Source organism: Silurus aristotelis (assembly GCF_946808225.1).
Source record: "Silurus aristotelis genome assembly, chromosome: 18".
NCBI lineage: Eukaryota > Metazoa > Chordata > Actinopteri > Siluriformes > Siluridae > Silurus > Silurus aristotelis.
Window position 1 is genome coordinate 17,974,559 of NC_139591.1, and position 14,027 is coordinate 17,988,585.

The 14,027-nt window shown below is 36.5% G+C and overlaps 1 protein-coding gene across 9 annotated transcripts in view; it reads left to right on the forward strand.

Moving 5' to 3' along the window:
- gramd1ba (GRAM domain containing 1Ba) overlaps positions 1-14,027 on the forward strand; it is an 82,021-nt gene that overhangs the window by 26,737 nt on the left and 41,257 nt on the right. Inside the window, exon 1 of one of the 9 annotated variants that reach the window (XM_083568508.1) lies at positions 4,164-4,464. The exons of 7 other annotated variants lie outside the window; for them this stretch is intronic. In XM_083568508.1, the coding sequence (XP_083424634.1) occupies positions 4,442-4,464 (23 nt within the window). In that variant the 5' untranslated portion in view covers positions 4,164-4,441. Of the gene's footprint in view, positions 1-4,163; positions 4,465-14,027 lie in introns of those variants that run through there. One more of the 9 variants, XM_083568510.1, reaches the window with a different exon arrangement.

The following is a 14,027-nucleotide window of genomic DNA, read 5'->3' on the forward strand; positions in this document are numbered from 1 at the left end:
CTCTGGATCTCCACAATGGTGTCAAAAAAATGGTGTCCATCTTCAAGTCCAGAGCAGCTAAATCTGGCGAGTAGGGTGGGTGCAGAAGTAAGATCATGTGGATTGTTCTCCAACTATCATCATGCACAAACTGTCATGTTTTGACATTTTTGGTGGTTGAGCTCTTTGAAGGTCTTCCTGAACTCACGTCGTCTTCCAGTAAGGTTCTTCCGATCTTGAAGCGTGTATATCGCTCCAAACACCTCGAACGACTCGTTGCAGCATCCTGGTATGTCAATCGAATGCCATCTATTGCATGTCATTTGCACAGTTTCATCATTGAAAATCGCAGACGTTGTAAAGCACATGGTCAGAATAGCACCAGTTACACTTAAATCCTTTTTATGCCATAGATACACAGTATGGACAAAAGTAATTAAGACACCTGACTTGTCCGTTCATATGTGGTTTTTTCCTCAAACTGTTACCAAATATTTTTTGAATGTGGTAGCATGAACATTTCCCTTCACTTGAACTAGGAGACCCAAACCTGTTCCAGCATGACAATGCTCCAGTACACAAAGCCAGCTCCATGACCGTATGCTTTTTATGGGTTGCAGTGGAAGATCACAAATTGGATCAGAGTTATGTATATATTTTTGTAAAAATCATACACAACACCTGGAAATGCCAACTTAATTCCACAATCCTCAGGTATGAAACATGATCTCCCGATCCATCTCATGACTCGTCATTTCCTTCTAACCTCCCTCTGACTAAACACACCTGCTTCATATATCATTCATTACACACTATATGGATAAAAGACTATTATGATACCTGGCATTTCCAGCCATATGTATGCCATACACTCATGTTAGTTCTCACTCTCCAGTGTTTTGTATTGTTTTAAGATTTATAATCACACCCTTGATACCACCCAAATAAGGATGGGTTCCCCTTTTGAGTATGGTTCTTTCTTAAACTGCAAAAATTTGGAGGCACACAATTGTATAAAATGTCTTTGGACAGTCTCTCTTGGAGTTAAGATCACAAGTGGCCTGCTGTATTAAACCCTATTGAACCCCTTTAGGATGAATTCGAAGGCTGACTTCACCCCAGGCCTCCTCATGTCATCTTCGTCAGTACTTGACTTTACTTACAACCTTGTGGCTGAATAAATCTCCAGAAATCTCTTTAAGCACACTCCAAAATCTAGTGGAACATCTTCCAGAGGAGTGGAGCTTATTATAACAGGAACTGGGGACTAAATGTGGAATGAGATGTTCAAAAAAACACATATAAATCTTATAGTTGAGTGTCCACAAACATTTGTCCATATGATGAATGTGTGTTCTTATTTCTCCATGTGTGTGTGTATGTGTAAAAACTGCAGATGTAAGATCTTTCTACTCATCAGCATTAGTCCAGGCTTCACCATGTGCTGCATTAAAAACTGCACATGCTGCACTTGTGTAGTTCACCTGAACTTCTACATGACTAACCAATGATCGTTAAGCTCACACACACACATTCTATATGTAAGGATTTAAACACACCAGAGCACAGTAGATCCACACTGGAGTGATGTAAACGGTCTGGTTTTAAAGCAGAGTCAATGTTCTTACTCCAAAGTTACTATAACCAGACAAAAAGCGCACTCATTGTATGTCCAGCCTTCCAGAAAGAGAGTAAAGAGGTGAAATACTTATTACAATAAGAGCAAAAAGCAAGTTCTGTATGTAGTAAAAGAAAAGGTAGAGAGCTGCAGGTGAAGTACTTGGTAAAAAAATCATGGATGGCCGTGCATGCGTGCGTGTGTGCGTGTGTGCGTGTGTGTGCGTGTGTGCGTGTGTGCGTGTGTGTGTGTTCGTAAAAGCTGCAGCAGTGTCTTGTTACATGGCCGATGATTCACTGAAAATCTGCAGGCTGGTGTTATCTAAGAGCTCTATCAGATCCTGCACCATTTCACACACACACACACACACACACACACACACACACACACACACACACACACACACACACACACACACACACACACACACAGGCATGCATTGTGAGCTACTCTGCATCACACACATCTGTTTTTCTTCTTCATGAAGCCTTAGTGACCTAACACTTTGATGTGTTTTTGTGTGAGTGAGTGTGTGTGAGTGAGTGTGTGTGTGAGTGAGTGTGTGTGTGTGTGTGTGTGTGTGTGTGTGTGTGTGTGTGTGTGTGTGTGTGTGTGTGTGTGTGTATGGGTGGGTGGGTGGGTGTGTGTGTGTGTGTGTGTGTGTGTGTGTGTGTCTTAGTCTGGAACACTGTTCTTGGGTTCTACACCAGCAGTGATTCATATCTAGATTTCAAATGACTTTTTCAAGATTGGAAGTGGAAGATGAGAAGAATCAGAATGAGTTATTGATTCTGCACTCATTCACAACACAATACAATTTTTCTGATGAAGAATGCATTTATGTTATTATCAGTTATGGAAGGAGTCTACAGTGTCGGAGTTTTGAACAGTCAAAGAGAAACAATAACTTGTTACATTTTAAATGTAACTATAAATAGGTAAATAGTACAATGTAGATTGAATGATAGCTAGAGAGAGAGAGAGAGAGAGAGAGAGAGAGAGAGAGAGAGAGAGAGAGAAAATGAGAGGTAATCAGGCTGCCATTCAGGATCACAACACATATTGCAAACTGTATGTATCATAGACATTAATGTAACCATCAATATAAAAAAGGGTGTGTATTGATAGATAGATAGATAGATAGATAGATAGATAGATAGATAGAGAGAGAGAGAGAGAGAGAGAGAGAGAGAGAGAGAGAGAGAGAGAGAGAGAAAGAATTATGAATTTAAATTTGAGAGAGGGAGAGACAGAGAAAACCTGTGTGGAGCTGTCCATTCAGCACCACAACACGCTGTTGTTCAAAGTGTGTGTGTGTGTGTGTGTATTTGTGTGTGTGTGTGTGTGTGTGTGTTGTGGTATTTTTGACCCCGTGATGCCATTATGTAATGCATGGCTGCAGATTAGTTCATTAGTGATGGTGTGTCACTCCTAATTCCTCGTTATAATTATTATTATTATTATTATTATTATTATTATTATTATTATTATTATTATTATTATTATTATTATTACTACTAGTAGTAGTAGTAGTAGTAGTAATAGTAGTATTGGACATTTATTTGTTTGTTTCTTTTTTTGTTTTGTTTATCTTCAATAAGGACGTTTTGTCCTGTTAGAGTAAACCTAGTATCTTATTTATTTATTTATTTATTTATTTATTTATTTATTTATTTATTTATTTATTTGTTTGTTTGTTTGTTTGTTTGTTTGTTTGTTTGTTTATTGCATTTATTTATGCCTTTATCTGTGTGCTGTGCTCGACACTGTTATTGACTTATCTGGTTTATTTAAAAAATGTTTTAATCCCAATGTTTTGCAAACGATCTAACTAGATTCTTGTTTGTTTTTTCGTTAACGCCCGTCTCTACTCCATAAAGAGACACACCCACGGCTCGGAGGTCCCTCTTTAGTGTTTACACTCTCTGCAAGGTTCTCGCTGTTAAGAAGTGTGTGTCTGTTGCAGGGTGTTGCATTGTGCGGGGGATTGTGTGTTGCAAGCAGCAGGGACAGTGATTCAGCACATGCATTGTATGTCGGTGGCCATTTGGGAAAGACTGTTGTGGACACACACATGCGTGCAGACACACACATGCACACAAACACACAAGAGAGCATCGATGTGTTTCCCAGAGTGTGCAGTTTATCCTGATTTAAAGGATTAGAGGGGCAGCTGTTGGCCTGATTGAATGTGTCATGAGACACACACACACACACACACACACACACACACACACATTGCTCCTATGGCAGTGGGAATTTTCTCAATGATCAGAGACACTACTGCACTGGATAGAGAGAGAGAGAGAGAGAGAGAGAGAGAGATAGAGAGATAGAGAGAGAGAGAGAGAGAGAGAGAGAAAGTAGAGAAAGTGATTATATGTACATAAGATAGAGAGAGGAAGGGAAAGAAAGAGACTAAGAGAGAGAGAAAGACAGAGAATGTGATTCGTGTGATTGGCCAGGCAGAAGACTGTGCAGAACAGAAGGGGGAGGGGCTTTTGTGAGACCGAGCATGCCCAGTCACCACCAGAGACCGGTGAGAGTGGCTCAGGCTTTTATCTGCAGTAAGGCAGAGTGTGAGCTGGAGGCTGCTGCATTTTGCAAAGTGTATGTGTGTGTATGTGTGTGCATGTGTGTGTGTGTGTGTGTGTGTGTGTGTGTGTGCGTGCCTGTGTGTACGTCTGTGCTTTCTGGTCCGAACACACATTTATGGAGTTCATTAAAACCGAATGATGCGCTAGTGGAGGTGTGTTTATCTCAGGCTCCCTCGCTCCCGCGCGAGGACGGGCGAGCCGAGGGGAGAGACGATGCCACGGCTGTAGGACACAGCTTACTGCACTAATGAAAGGCTTCAAACTCGCCTGGTAAGATGAATACACTTTCAACGAGTGGATTGTTACCTGGCATGACTGAGAATTACAACCCATCCTTATCCTTGACCATAACCAGAATCCTAAATAGCAGTGCAATTATAAACTTGTTTGGCCTGTGGTATGTCGTGTGGTATTATCTGCCATAACCTGTCATAACCTAGAATGACTTCCTGGTATAAATCCGCATTATTCTTCAAAACCTGTCAGAAAACAGAACTGTTTTCCAAGATTGTATAAAGCATCATAACTGCTTTATAATGACATAGCATACATTGGTATAATCTGAGATAGCTCTGTATTATCTGACATACACTATTATAACCTACTGTTCCATGTTATAACCTGAGACAGCTCCTTATAATCTGACATAACCTAGCATACCTTGTTGTAAACAGAGATAGCTCTGTGTAATCTGACATATGATATCATAACCTATAATAAACTTCTATCTAAACTAATAATCTTAACATGATATAGTACTACACAATCTGACAACGCATATATAACATAACTGTGCATGACTTGTGATTGCTTTGTATAATCTGCACCTCAATCATAACCTATCATAACCGATCTTTACCTGGTATAGCACTGCATAATGTGACAAAGCATATCATAACCTTGCATAACTGCTCAAGCTACAGAGCATGAGATAGCTCTGTCACCTGATATACTATATTTTAAACTAACATAACCTGTCATAACCCACTATAGCCCTGAATAATCTAACACAACCAGCCATAACCTGTCATAATATTATACACCTTGGGTTAGAATAACCCTACTAACAGCATCGACAAATCTGGTCTTTAACCCATTATATCCTATTATAACCTATCATTGCTTACATCAAATAATATTTTTTAATAACTTCCCATTATCCATAAAGAATTGAAATAACCTGACATACCTATAACCGATCATGACCTGTCATAAAATGTAATCTGATTTGCCTGAAAATAACAAAATGATCAGGAATGTGCTGTGAAAACTGTTCTAATTCATCATAACTGTCATACATACTGTTCTTAGCTGCCATAAACAATTCTGAACATTTGCATGACTCATTATTTTATTATATATCATGATAGATTAAGTGCAACATGATCATAAAGGCTAGCGTTACTTAACCTAAGCAGGCATACTTGCCATTTAATATTATTATAGCCAAATTATTATAAGTACTCAATTGTAACCTCTTATAATTTTGCATACAAATCTAACTCCAACAAAAGTTGAGACTTAAAAAATTTACATTGAAAAATGAGCCCAGATTTCATTCACAATATAACATAGAATACATAAAATATTCAAACTAAGCCAATTTATAATTTTAAGGGAAAAAAAAAAGGTGATTTTGAAAAGTTGACACAGGGCAATAAAAGGCTGAAAAAGTAAATCTCATTTACAAAAAAACGAAAAGAATATTTTGCAAATAATTAGGTTTAGTGGCAACAGGCAGCAAAATGATTGGGTATAAAAATATATTTTTGAGAGAGAGAGAGAGAGAGAGTAAAATGTTAAAATGGGCAGAGCTTTACCAATCTGGGTAAATAATGTATCTACAAACTGTGGAACAATTTTAGAATAAATATTTTGTTTTTGTTTATTTTTCATTTTAAATTATTTTTGGAAACCATGGATGCTGCATCCTCTGGACTAAAGAGGAGAGGGACCATCCGGCTTGTTATCAATGTTAATTTCAAAGGTCTGCATCTCTGATGGTATAGGGGTGCATTTGTGCCTATGGAATATGCTGCTTGCACATCTGGAAAGGCACCATTATTGCTAAAGGTATATACAGGTTTTATATCTTTTTAGAGAAGGCCAGGCAAGACAATAACCGCACACTGCATCTATTACAACAGTATGGCTTCATAGTAGAAGAGTCCAGCTGCTAAACTGGCCTGCCGGTAGTTCATCCCTTTCACCAATTAAAAACATTTGGTGCATCATGAGTTTAATAATGTCATGAATGACAATAAATTACAAAGAAGACCCAGGACTGTTGAGCAGCTGGAGTCTTGTATCAGACATGAATGGGACAATATATTCTCACCAAACTCCAGCATCTGGTCTCCTCATTTTCAAGAAGTGTACGGTCTATGTTAAAAAGCTGAGGGTATGCTACATAGTGGAAAACATGGCCCCATCCCAACTTTTTTAGATGTTTTATAGCCCACTGGTCTGAGAAGACAAGTTGCTAAAGTTTGCTGACAAAGAAGACAAAGAAACCCAGGACTGTTGAGCATCTGGAATCTTGTATCAGACATGAATGGGACAATTTTTTTTTCACCAAACTCCTAGCATCTGGTCTTCTCAGTTGCGAAAAGTGTACAGAATATGGTAAAAAGATGAGTGGATGCTACATAGTGGAAAACATGGCCCCATCCCAACTTTTTTAGATGTTTTATAGCCCACTGGTCAGAGGAGACCAGTTGCTGGAGTTTGATGATAAGAATATTGTCCCATTCATGTGTGATACAAGATTCCATCTGCTTAACAGTCCTGGGTCTCCTTACAAAAATTTAAAATAAACTTGTCAATAACCTGAAAAAAACTTAAAACCTAGGTTTTCCCTACCACGATTTAGTAATCTAAATCTAAATCTAGTATTATCTAAATCTGTCAAAAAAAAAAAAATAATAATAATAAAAATAATAATAATAATAATAATAATAATAATAATAATAATAATAATAATAATAACATTTTTACTAGCCTAGCATAATTTGTTATAGGACCTAGATTAATCTATCATAGCCTGCTATAGCCTGGCATAATCCTTCCCAACTCTGTATACAATGTGGTGAAATTGCACAAACTAGCATAACCTTTCCATGCATAGTGTGCTATTATCTGTCGTAAATTCACCCAAACAACCATAACAGGTCATAATCTATCATAGCCTTTGTCAATAGCGCACTGTAGCATAGCCTGGTAAAGCCTAGCATAACCTGACATAGCCTCCAAATTTCCCAAATCCTATTTATATATTTTTCCTGTTCTCTGGTTCTTTCCTGTTCTCTGCTTTTCATTCCTTTGGTTTCCCTGCTAGCACTGCAGTCACTGCTACTGTTTGTGTGTGTGTGTGTGTGTGTGTGTGTGTGTGTGTGTGTGTGTGTGTGTGTGTGTGTGTGTGTGTGCTTCCTCCTGCCGGCTGGTGGATATTTTTAGTGCCAAGCTTTGCCATGCCGCAGGAGGAGAGCAGCAGTGTAGGAAGCGGCCAGTGACCTCCTGCCCTTCCTTCCTTCCTTCCTTCCTTCCTTTCTTCCTTCCTTCCTTCCTTCCTTCCTTCCTTCTTTCCTTCCTTCCTTCCTTTCTTACTTCCTTCCTCCCGTTTTTCCATTTTTTTTTTCTCTCACTAACTGTGGTCCCTTTATCTATCCATCCATTTAACTTCTTGTTCTGTATACTTTACGTTCTCTTCATTATAACTGCATAAAGAAAGGATATTGTTTACCATGCAAATGCTTTAATGCAGCCTAGCAAGTATTCTCAACTAGCATTGACTAGCATGGCTAGCATTTAGCTCGGTGTTCATATAAGGCTCTATTGGATTTAGATCGCAGAATGATCCCATGTTTGCAATTTTGCCTGGTTTATTTCCAGCATAATTCTTTTTTGTAGTGAATGTCGGTCAGAGTGGTATGTAACCTGGAAAGAGAGGGAAGTGATGATGCAGTTTTTTATTCCTCCGAATTCAAATCCAACTGTGAATTTTTGTAATTTAAAGCGAAGCCACTTGTGGCAAGTTCTTTGTGAATTGGTACCTTAATGCTACTGTGTTACGTTGAAGTGGGATTTAACTGACTGAACTAAACTAGCAGAGCCCTGGTGTAAAACATTGGATGATCTATCACAACCTATCATAATCTGCTATAGTATGTTGTGTAATCTGTCAATACCCAGCATGCTATATCATTAACCTTTCCTAGCTTGACTTAAGTTATAATAATAATATAATAATTTGGATTATTGTGACAAACATTGTTTAAATTGCCATAATGCATCATAACCTGTCATAAAAAGAAAAAGAAATTCATACAATGGCATGTTATCTCTTAAACCCTGTTGCACCTCGAATCTGCCATAGCATTAAATACTAAGTTTTAAAACTTTGAGTAACATGTCATGACCTAGCATAACCTAGTACATACTGTCACACTTCCTTACTGAACCTCTTATAACCTGTAATAACCTGTAATAATACGAAGTCTAACCTGCTGTAACATTTTGCAACAAGATTATAGGACAACTTGTCATAAAATATAGGCTAGCATAAATTGTAATAACCTTTTGGCATGTGATATATTGCTCCACGTACAACGAAGTTGGAGTGTGTATCATGCACTTACGTGCCATAATCTGTCAGAACCATTAATAGTCTGTTATAACATAATAACATCTAACAAACTCTAACGTTGCCAAGAAGAGATTGTCCCAAACCTGGAAAAATATGCTATTCCCTTTGGAAAAACTTAGCATAACATGTCATAGCCTCGGTACACCTTGTCATAATCTGAGATATATCATCATAACCTGTTGTAATTAAAAAAATCACATCATAAACTGAGATAACATAAGCTATCTAATATAAATTGGTAATATTTGAGATTCCTCATTATCCCTGCCATAACCTGCTATACCCTGCAGACATACAGGCACACAGGTGCACATGAAGGTAGACATTCATGTATACACTTTTCACTACCCAAGATACCTCACAATAACCTGTCAGAACCTGAGATACCTCATCACCTGTTATAAACAGATAATGTGTAATGACCTGTCATAATCTGAGATATGTCATCATGACCTGTCATAACGTCATAGTTAAGATACCTTATCATGACCCGTTACAAATGTCGATACCTTTTCATGATTTGTCCCAACCTGAGATACTTAATTATATCCTGTCATAACCTATGATACCTTATCGTTACTCGTTATAACCTGAGATACCTTGTAATAACCTGTCATTACCTGAGATACCTTGTAATAACCTAAGATACCTCGTAATAACCTGCCATAACCTAGGATACATTGCAGTAACCTGTCATAACCTGACATACCCCATGATAACCTAAGATACCTCATAATAACCTGTCACAACTTGAGATACCTTATCATAACCTGTGATAACCTAAGATACCTCATAATAACCTGTCATAACTTGAAATACCTTATTATTACCTGTTATAAATGTAGATACCATATCATGATTTTTCATTACCTGAGATACCTTCTTATAACCTGGCATAACCTGAGATACCTTGTAATAACATGTCATAACCTGAGATACCTTGTAATAACGTAAGATACCTCGTAATAACCTGCCATAACCCAAGATACATTGCAATAACCCATCATAACCTGACATACCTCATCATAACCTGAGATACCTCATTATAACCTGTCATAACTTAAAATACCTTATCATAACCTGTCATAACCTAAGTTACCTCATAATAACCTGTCATAACTTGAAATACCTTATTATTACCTGTTATAAATGTAGATACCATATTATGATTTTTCATAACCTGAGATACCTTCTCATAACCTGGCATAACCTGAGATACCTTGTAATAGCCTGTTATAACATGGGATGCATCATATAACCTGTTAGAACCTTGAAAAAACTTGCCATAATATGTCGTACCCTGATATAAGTTTATTAATAAACTTATAAGGGTTTATTAAGCACTTATTGGATGATTATGAGGGTTCTTAGCTTCCAGGAATGGGAAACTTGGGACCCTTTTTCACAGGAAAGCATTTTGTAAACTTCTCCTTGTAAAAGAGTGTAATGATGGTAAATTTCTGCATTATGAGTACATGCACTCTGCATTAAATCTGTGAGTGTGTGTAGGGAGGTGTTGCGTGACTTCCCGGAGCTAGACACCACTGACGCTTGTTCTCCGATCACATTCTCGAAATAAATCAATCGAGTCATGATCATGTTCGCTGCAGTGGTTTATCGATGCTTTATTCTATTCGGATTTCACAGCACCGGCGGTGGCAACACTTCAACATCTCAGCAATTATCTCTAATTCCCAATGGCAGTTTCGTACTTTCTCTTTACCTGAAGAACTCGATCCTGCATTGTCATGTTTCTGATATTTATTCTTGCCTTAAGGCCAGACAGAACCTCTGAGTTTGATTAAGCACTTGGTTCTTGCCTAATGCAGCATGAACTCTCACAGGAGACCTTTTAAGAAAGTTCGATGGTTTCTCAAGAGTTCTTTGGATGCTCTGACAGATTAAGATTCTACTGGGAATCTTGCTGGAACCAATACACTTTAGTTCTTTAGTCCTTTACTTAATTAATCGACCGATTATCGGTTTTATTTTATTCGTTTACATCAAACCATTCAAGAACCTTTGAAGAACTCTGCTTTGTGAGTCTCCACCAAGCAGCAAACAGACTAATGAAATACCCTGACAAATAATCTGACAAATAAATTACCAATAAACTGAAATCAACATTGCATACACTCTGAATGGTTCTTCAACGGTTCCTAATGGGTAATTAAGGGTTCATTGTATTGTTTAGCTTCTCAGAAGTCTTTTATTCCCCTATTATAGTTCTGTCATGGTGCATGCTGCCCTCACACACATATGGCTACGGATTATGATTAGGGATTATCTCGGGATTATTTTGCTGACTCGTGTTTTGACCTTTACTCATGCTAAAATGCATCAATAAGAATGATTGCTAGGCTCCAATGATATACAAATGAACAGATAATGTATTAGAAAAAGGGTATAAATACGGCGGGCGGGGGGGGGTGTTTAACGGTATACAGAATTCACGGTATAGTATGTACCTCTGCTTTTGTCACGGTTCGGGTTAATTTCGGTACAGTTAGAGGGAAGAATTGGGAAATAAAATCGATTATCGTTTTTTTATTACGCAGTTTATAAACATTTGTGAGCATCAACAGTTTACATTTTTCAAAACAATAAAAAAAAAAAGTGTGCTTGGTTAAGTCATATATAAAATATTATTTCATAAAAAAAAATAATAATAATTTATATATATTTATATAATCAATTAATCAATCAATCAATCAATGAAATGCAATACACTTTTTATACTGATTAAATTGAGTAATCGATTAAATTGGCATAAATTAAATTGATTAAATAAAATTAAATAAATGGAAACATTTAATTCAATAGTTTACATTTGTTAGACCCCATGGGTAATGGGTACAGTATCATCATCAGATTTACATTATACTAACTATAAATGAATAAATACTGTATGTAAGAATATGTCACGAAAAGGTACAGACAAATATAACAATTTTGCAAACAGGATTTGAATAAATTCGAACTGGATTTGAACTGGAGTGATGTAGCTGAGGTGGAGGAACTGTCAGAGCCAGAATTCAGATTTCCCAAGTATACAGATACTGTAAAATTGTGGCATCGCATTACATCCCATATGGAAAATGGAGGTGGTGAAAAATATTAATGTTCTGCAACTTAAAAGTATAACTGATACTATGAAATTAAGCTGTAGAGTATGTGGTGCATTTCAAAGCCTTCTACATGGGCTGGTGTATTAATGACACACCAGCGCTCTGACCTTGAGTTTAATGCGCACCCTGACCCCCGTGGGAATAAGTGCAATATTAACTTCCTCTCTTCTCTTCACTTCCACTTTGGGCTTTCACTTCCCCCTTTCCGCACTGAGGAGTTTTCAGAAGCCTGAATGCAGAGTACGACATTGAGTGAAACCACACTGGCCCTTGACTTTGCATGGCCTTTATTCTAGTTTGCAGAGTCCTCAGATAAATAATTGACTGGAGTTTTCTAAGGTATGGCATTCATCCAAAGAATTTAAGACACAGGGATTAATAAAAGACGCTGACTAACTGCCTCATGAGAAATTCGTTGCGGTGTCCGTAAGGGCTATGTGTTGTGCAGGTATGGGAAATAAATCAACAACCGGGCAGTGTGATAGAGCGGAATTACAGTCAGTATTATTATTAAATATTTATAGCAGCTAGGGCTGGGCAGTCTTTTGAATATTAGCGATATCATCATGACCTATTTTGCTGACGAGTTGATATGAATTATTGGGAATATTGAAGAAATGGAGCTGAAGATGACATCATGAGGCCAATTTTATGACCCCAAACAACTTGTTTTTGATTAAACATCCTGTGGGTATATTTAATAACTGTTGTATTCAAAACTTTTTATTTTTTTTATACATTATTTTAAATGGTTCTAGAGCAAATAAAAATTATCTATCTATCTATCTATCTATCTGTCTGTCTGTCTGTCTGTCTGTCTGTCTGTCTGTCTGTCTGTCTGTCTGTCTGTCTGTCTGTCTGTCTATCTATCTATCTATCTATCTATCTATCTATCTATCTATCTATCTATCTATCTATCTATCTATCTATCTATCATTTGGAAGTGTTTTAGTTATTTTGCACACCCAGATGTTTATACCACTGGAACTGGCCAACAGAATTTTATTAGAATTATTTATACATATTTAAAACAACCCTTCATACATTTTAAAATATGTTTACAATATGTTGTTGGTCACATGACAAGCTTTGTGGGTTTTTTGTGGTGGGTGGTGGGGGGTTATGTAAGAGGCGTATGTGAGGGAGTCACTGTAAATAAATTTAATAATGAGAACAGGAACTAATGCATCCTTTTACATTATAAACATATTTACAAAAGTGTAAAGTGTGGTGTATAAATGAATAATAATTATAATAATAATTGTTGTCCAGACACTGTGGTATAAAAGGAATCAAACACATCTGGATGTGCAAATTAAAAACATATATCAGGGGTGTAACAGTATAGAAGATTCACGGTTCGGTGCGTACATCTGTTTTTAAATCATTGTTTGGTACAAGTTTAGTACAGTTAGGGGGAAGAAATGCGAAACATAAAATTGCTTGTTGTTTTATTTTTTATTACCACAGTTTATTATTATTATTATTATTATTATTATTATTATTATTATTATTATTATTATTATTATTAACATTTGTAAACAGCAACAGTTTACATTTTTAAAACAATTTTAAATAAAAAGCCTGCTTTTATAAAATAATATTTTAGAATATTTTATAAAAATTAAATATATATATACAAACAAAATAGACTGAATTAATTAATGCAATACACTTTTTTATTATATTATTAAATTAAATAATCAATTAAATTGACACATTTTATTTGATTAAATTATTTAATAATACATTTTAATAAATGAAAAAAATAAATTTTTTAGACCCATTTGGGTCATTCAGATTTGTGTGTGTGTGTGTGTGTGTGTGTGTGTGTTTGTGTGTGTTTTGCATTTAATATAAAATTTTTTTAAAGATATGATCTACTTAGCTGTTCTACTTATTTCAGCATACTTAAACAAATGTCTTCATTCCTTTATTCAATCACTCCATAGATATGCAGAATGATCAGGATTTTCCCTTTTAAGAGAAATTCCTGAAGCAAACGCTAAAGAATCCATATTGCTCGACTGTCGTAAAACCCGACATGGCCGCGATTTCGT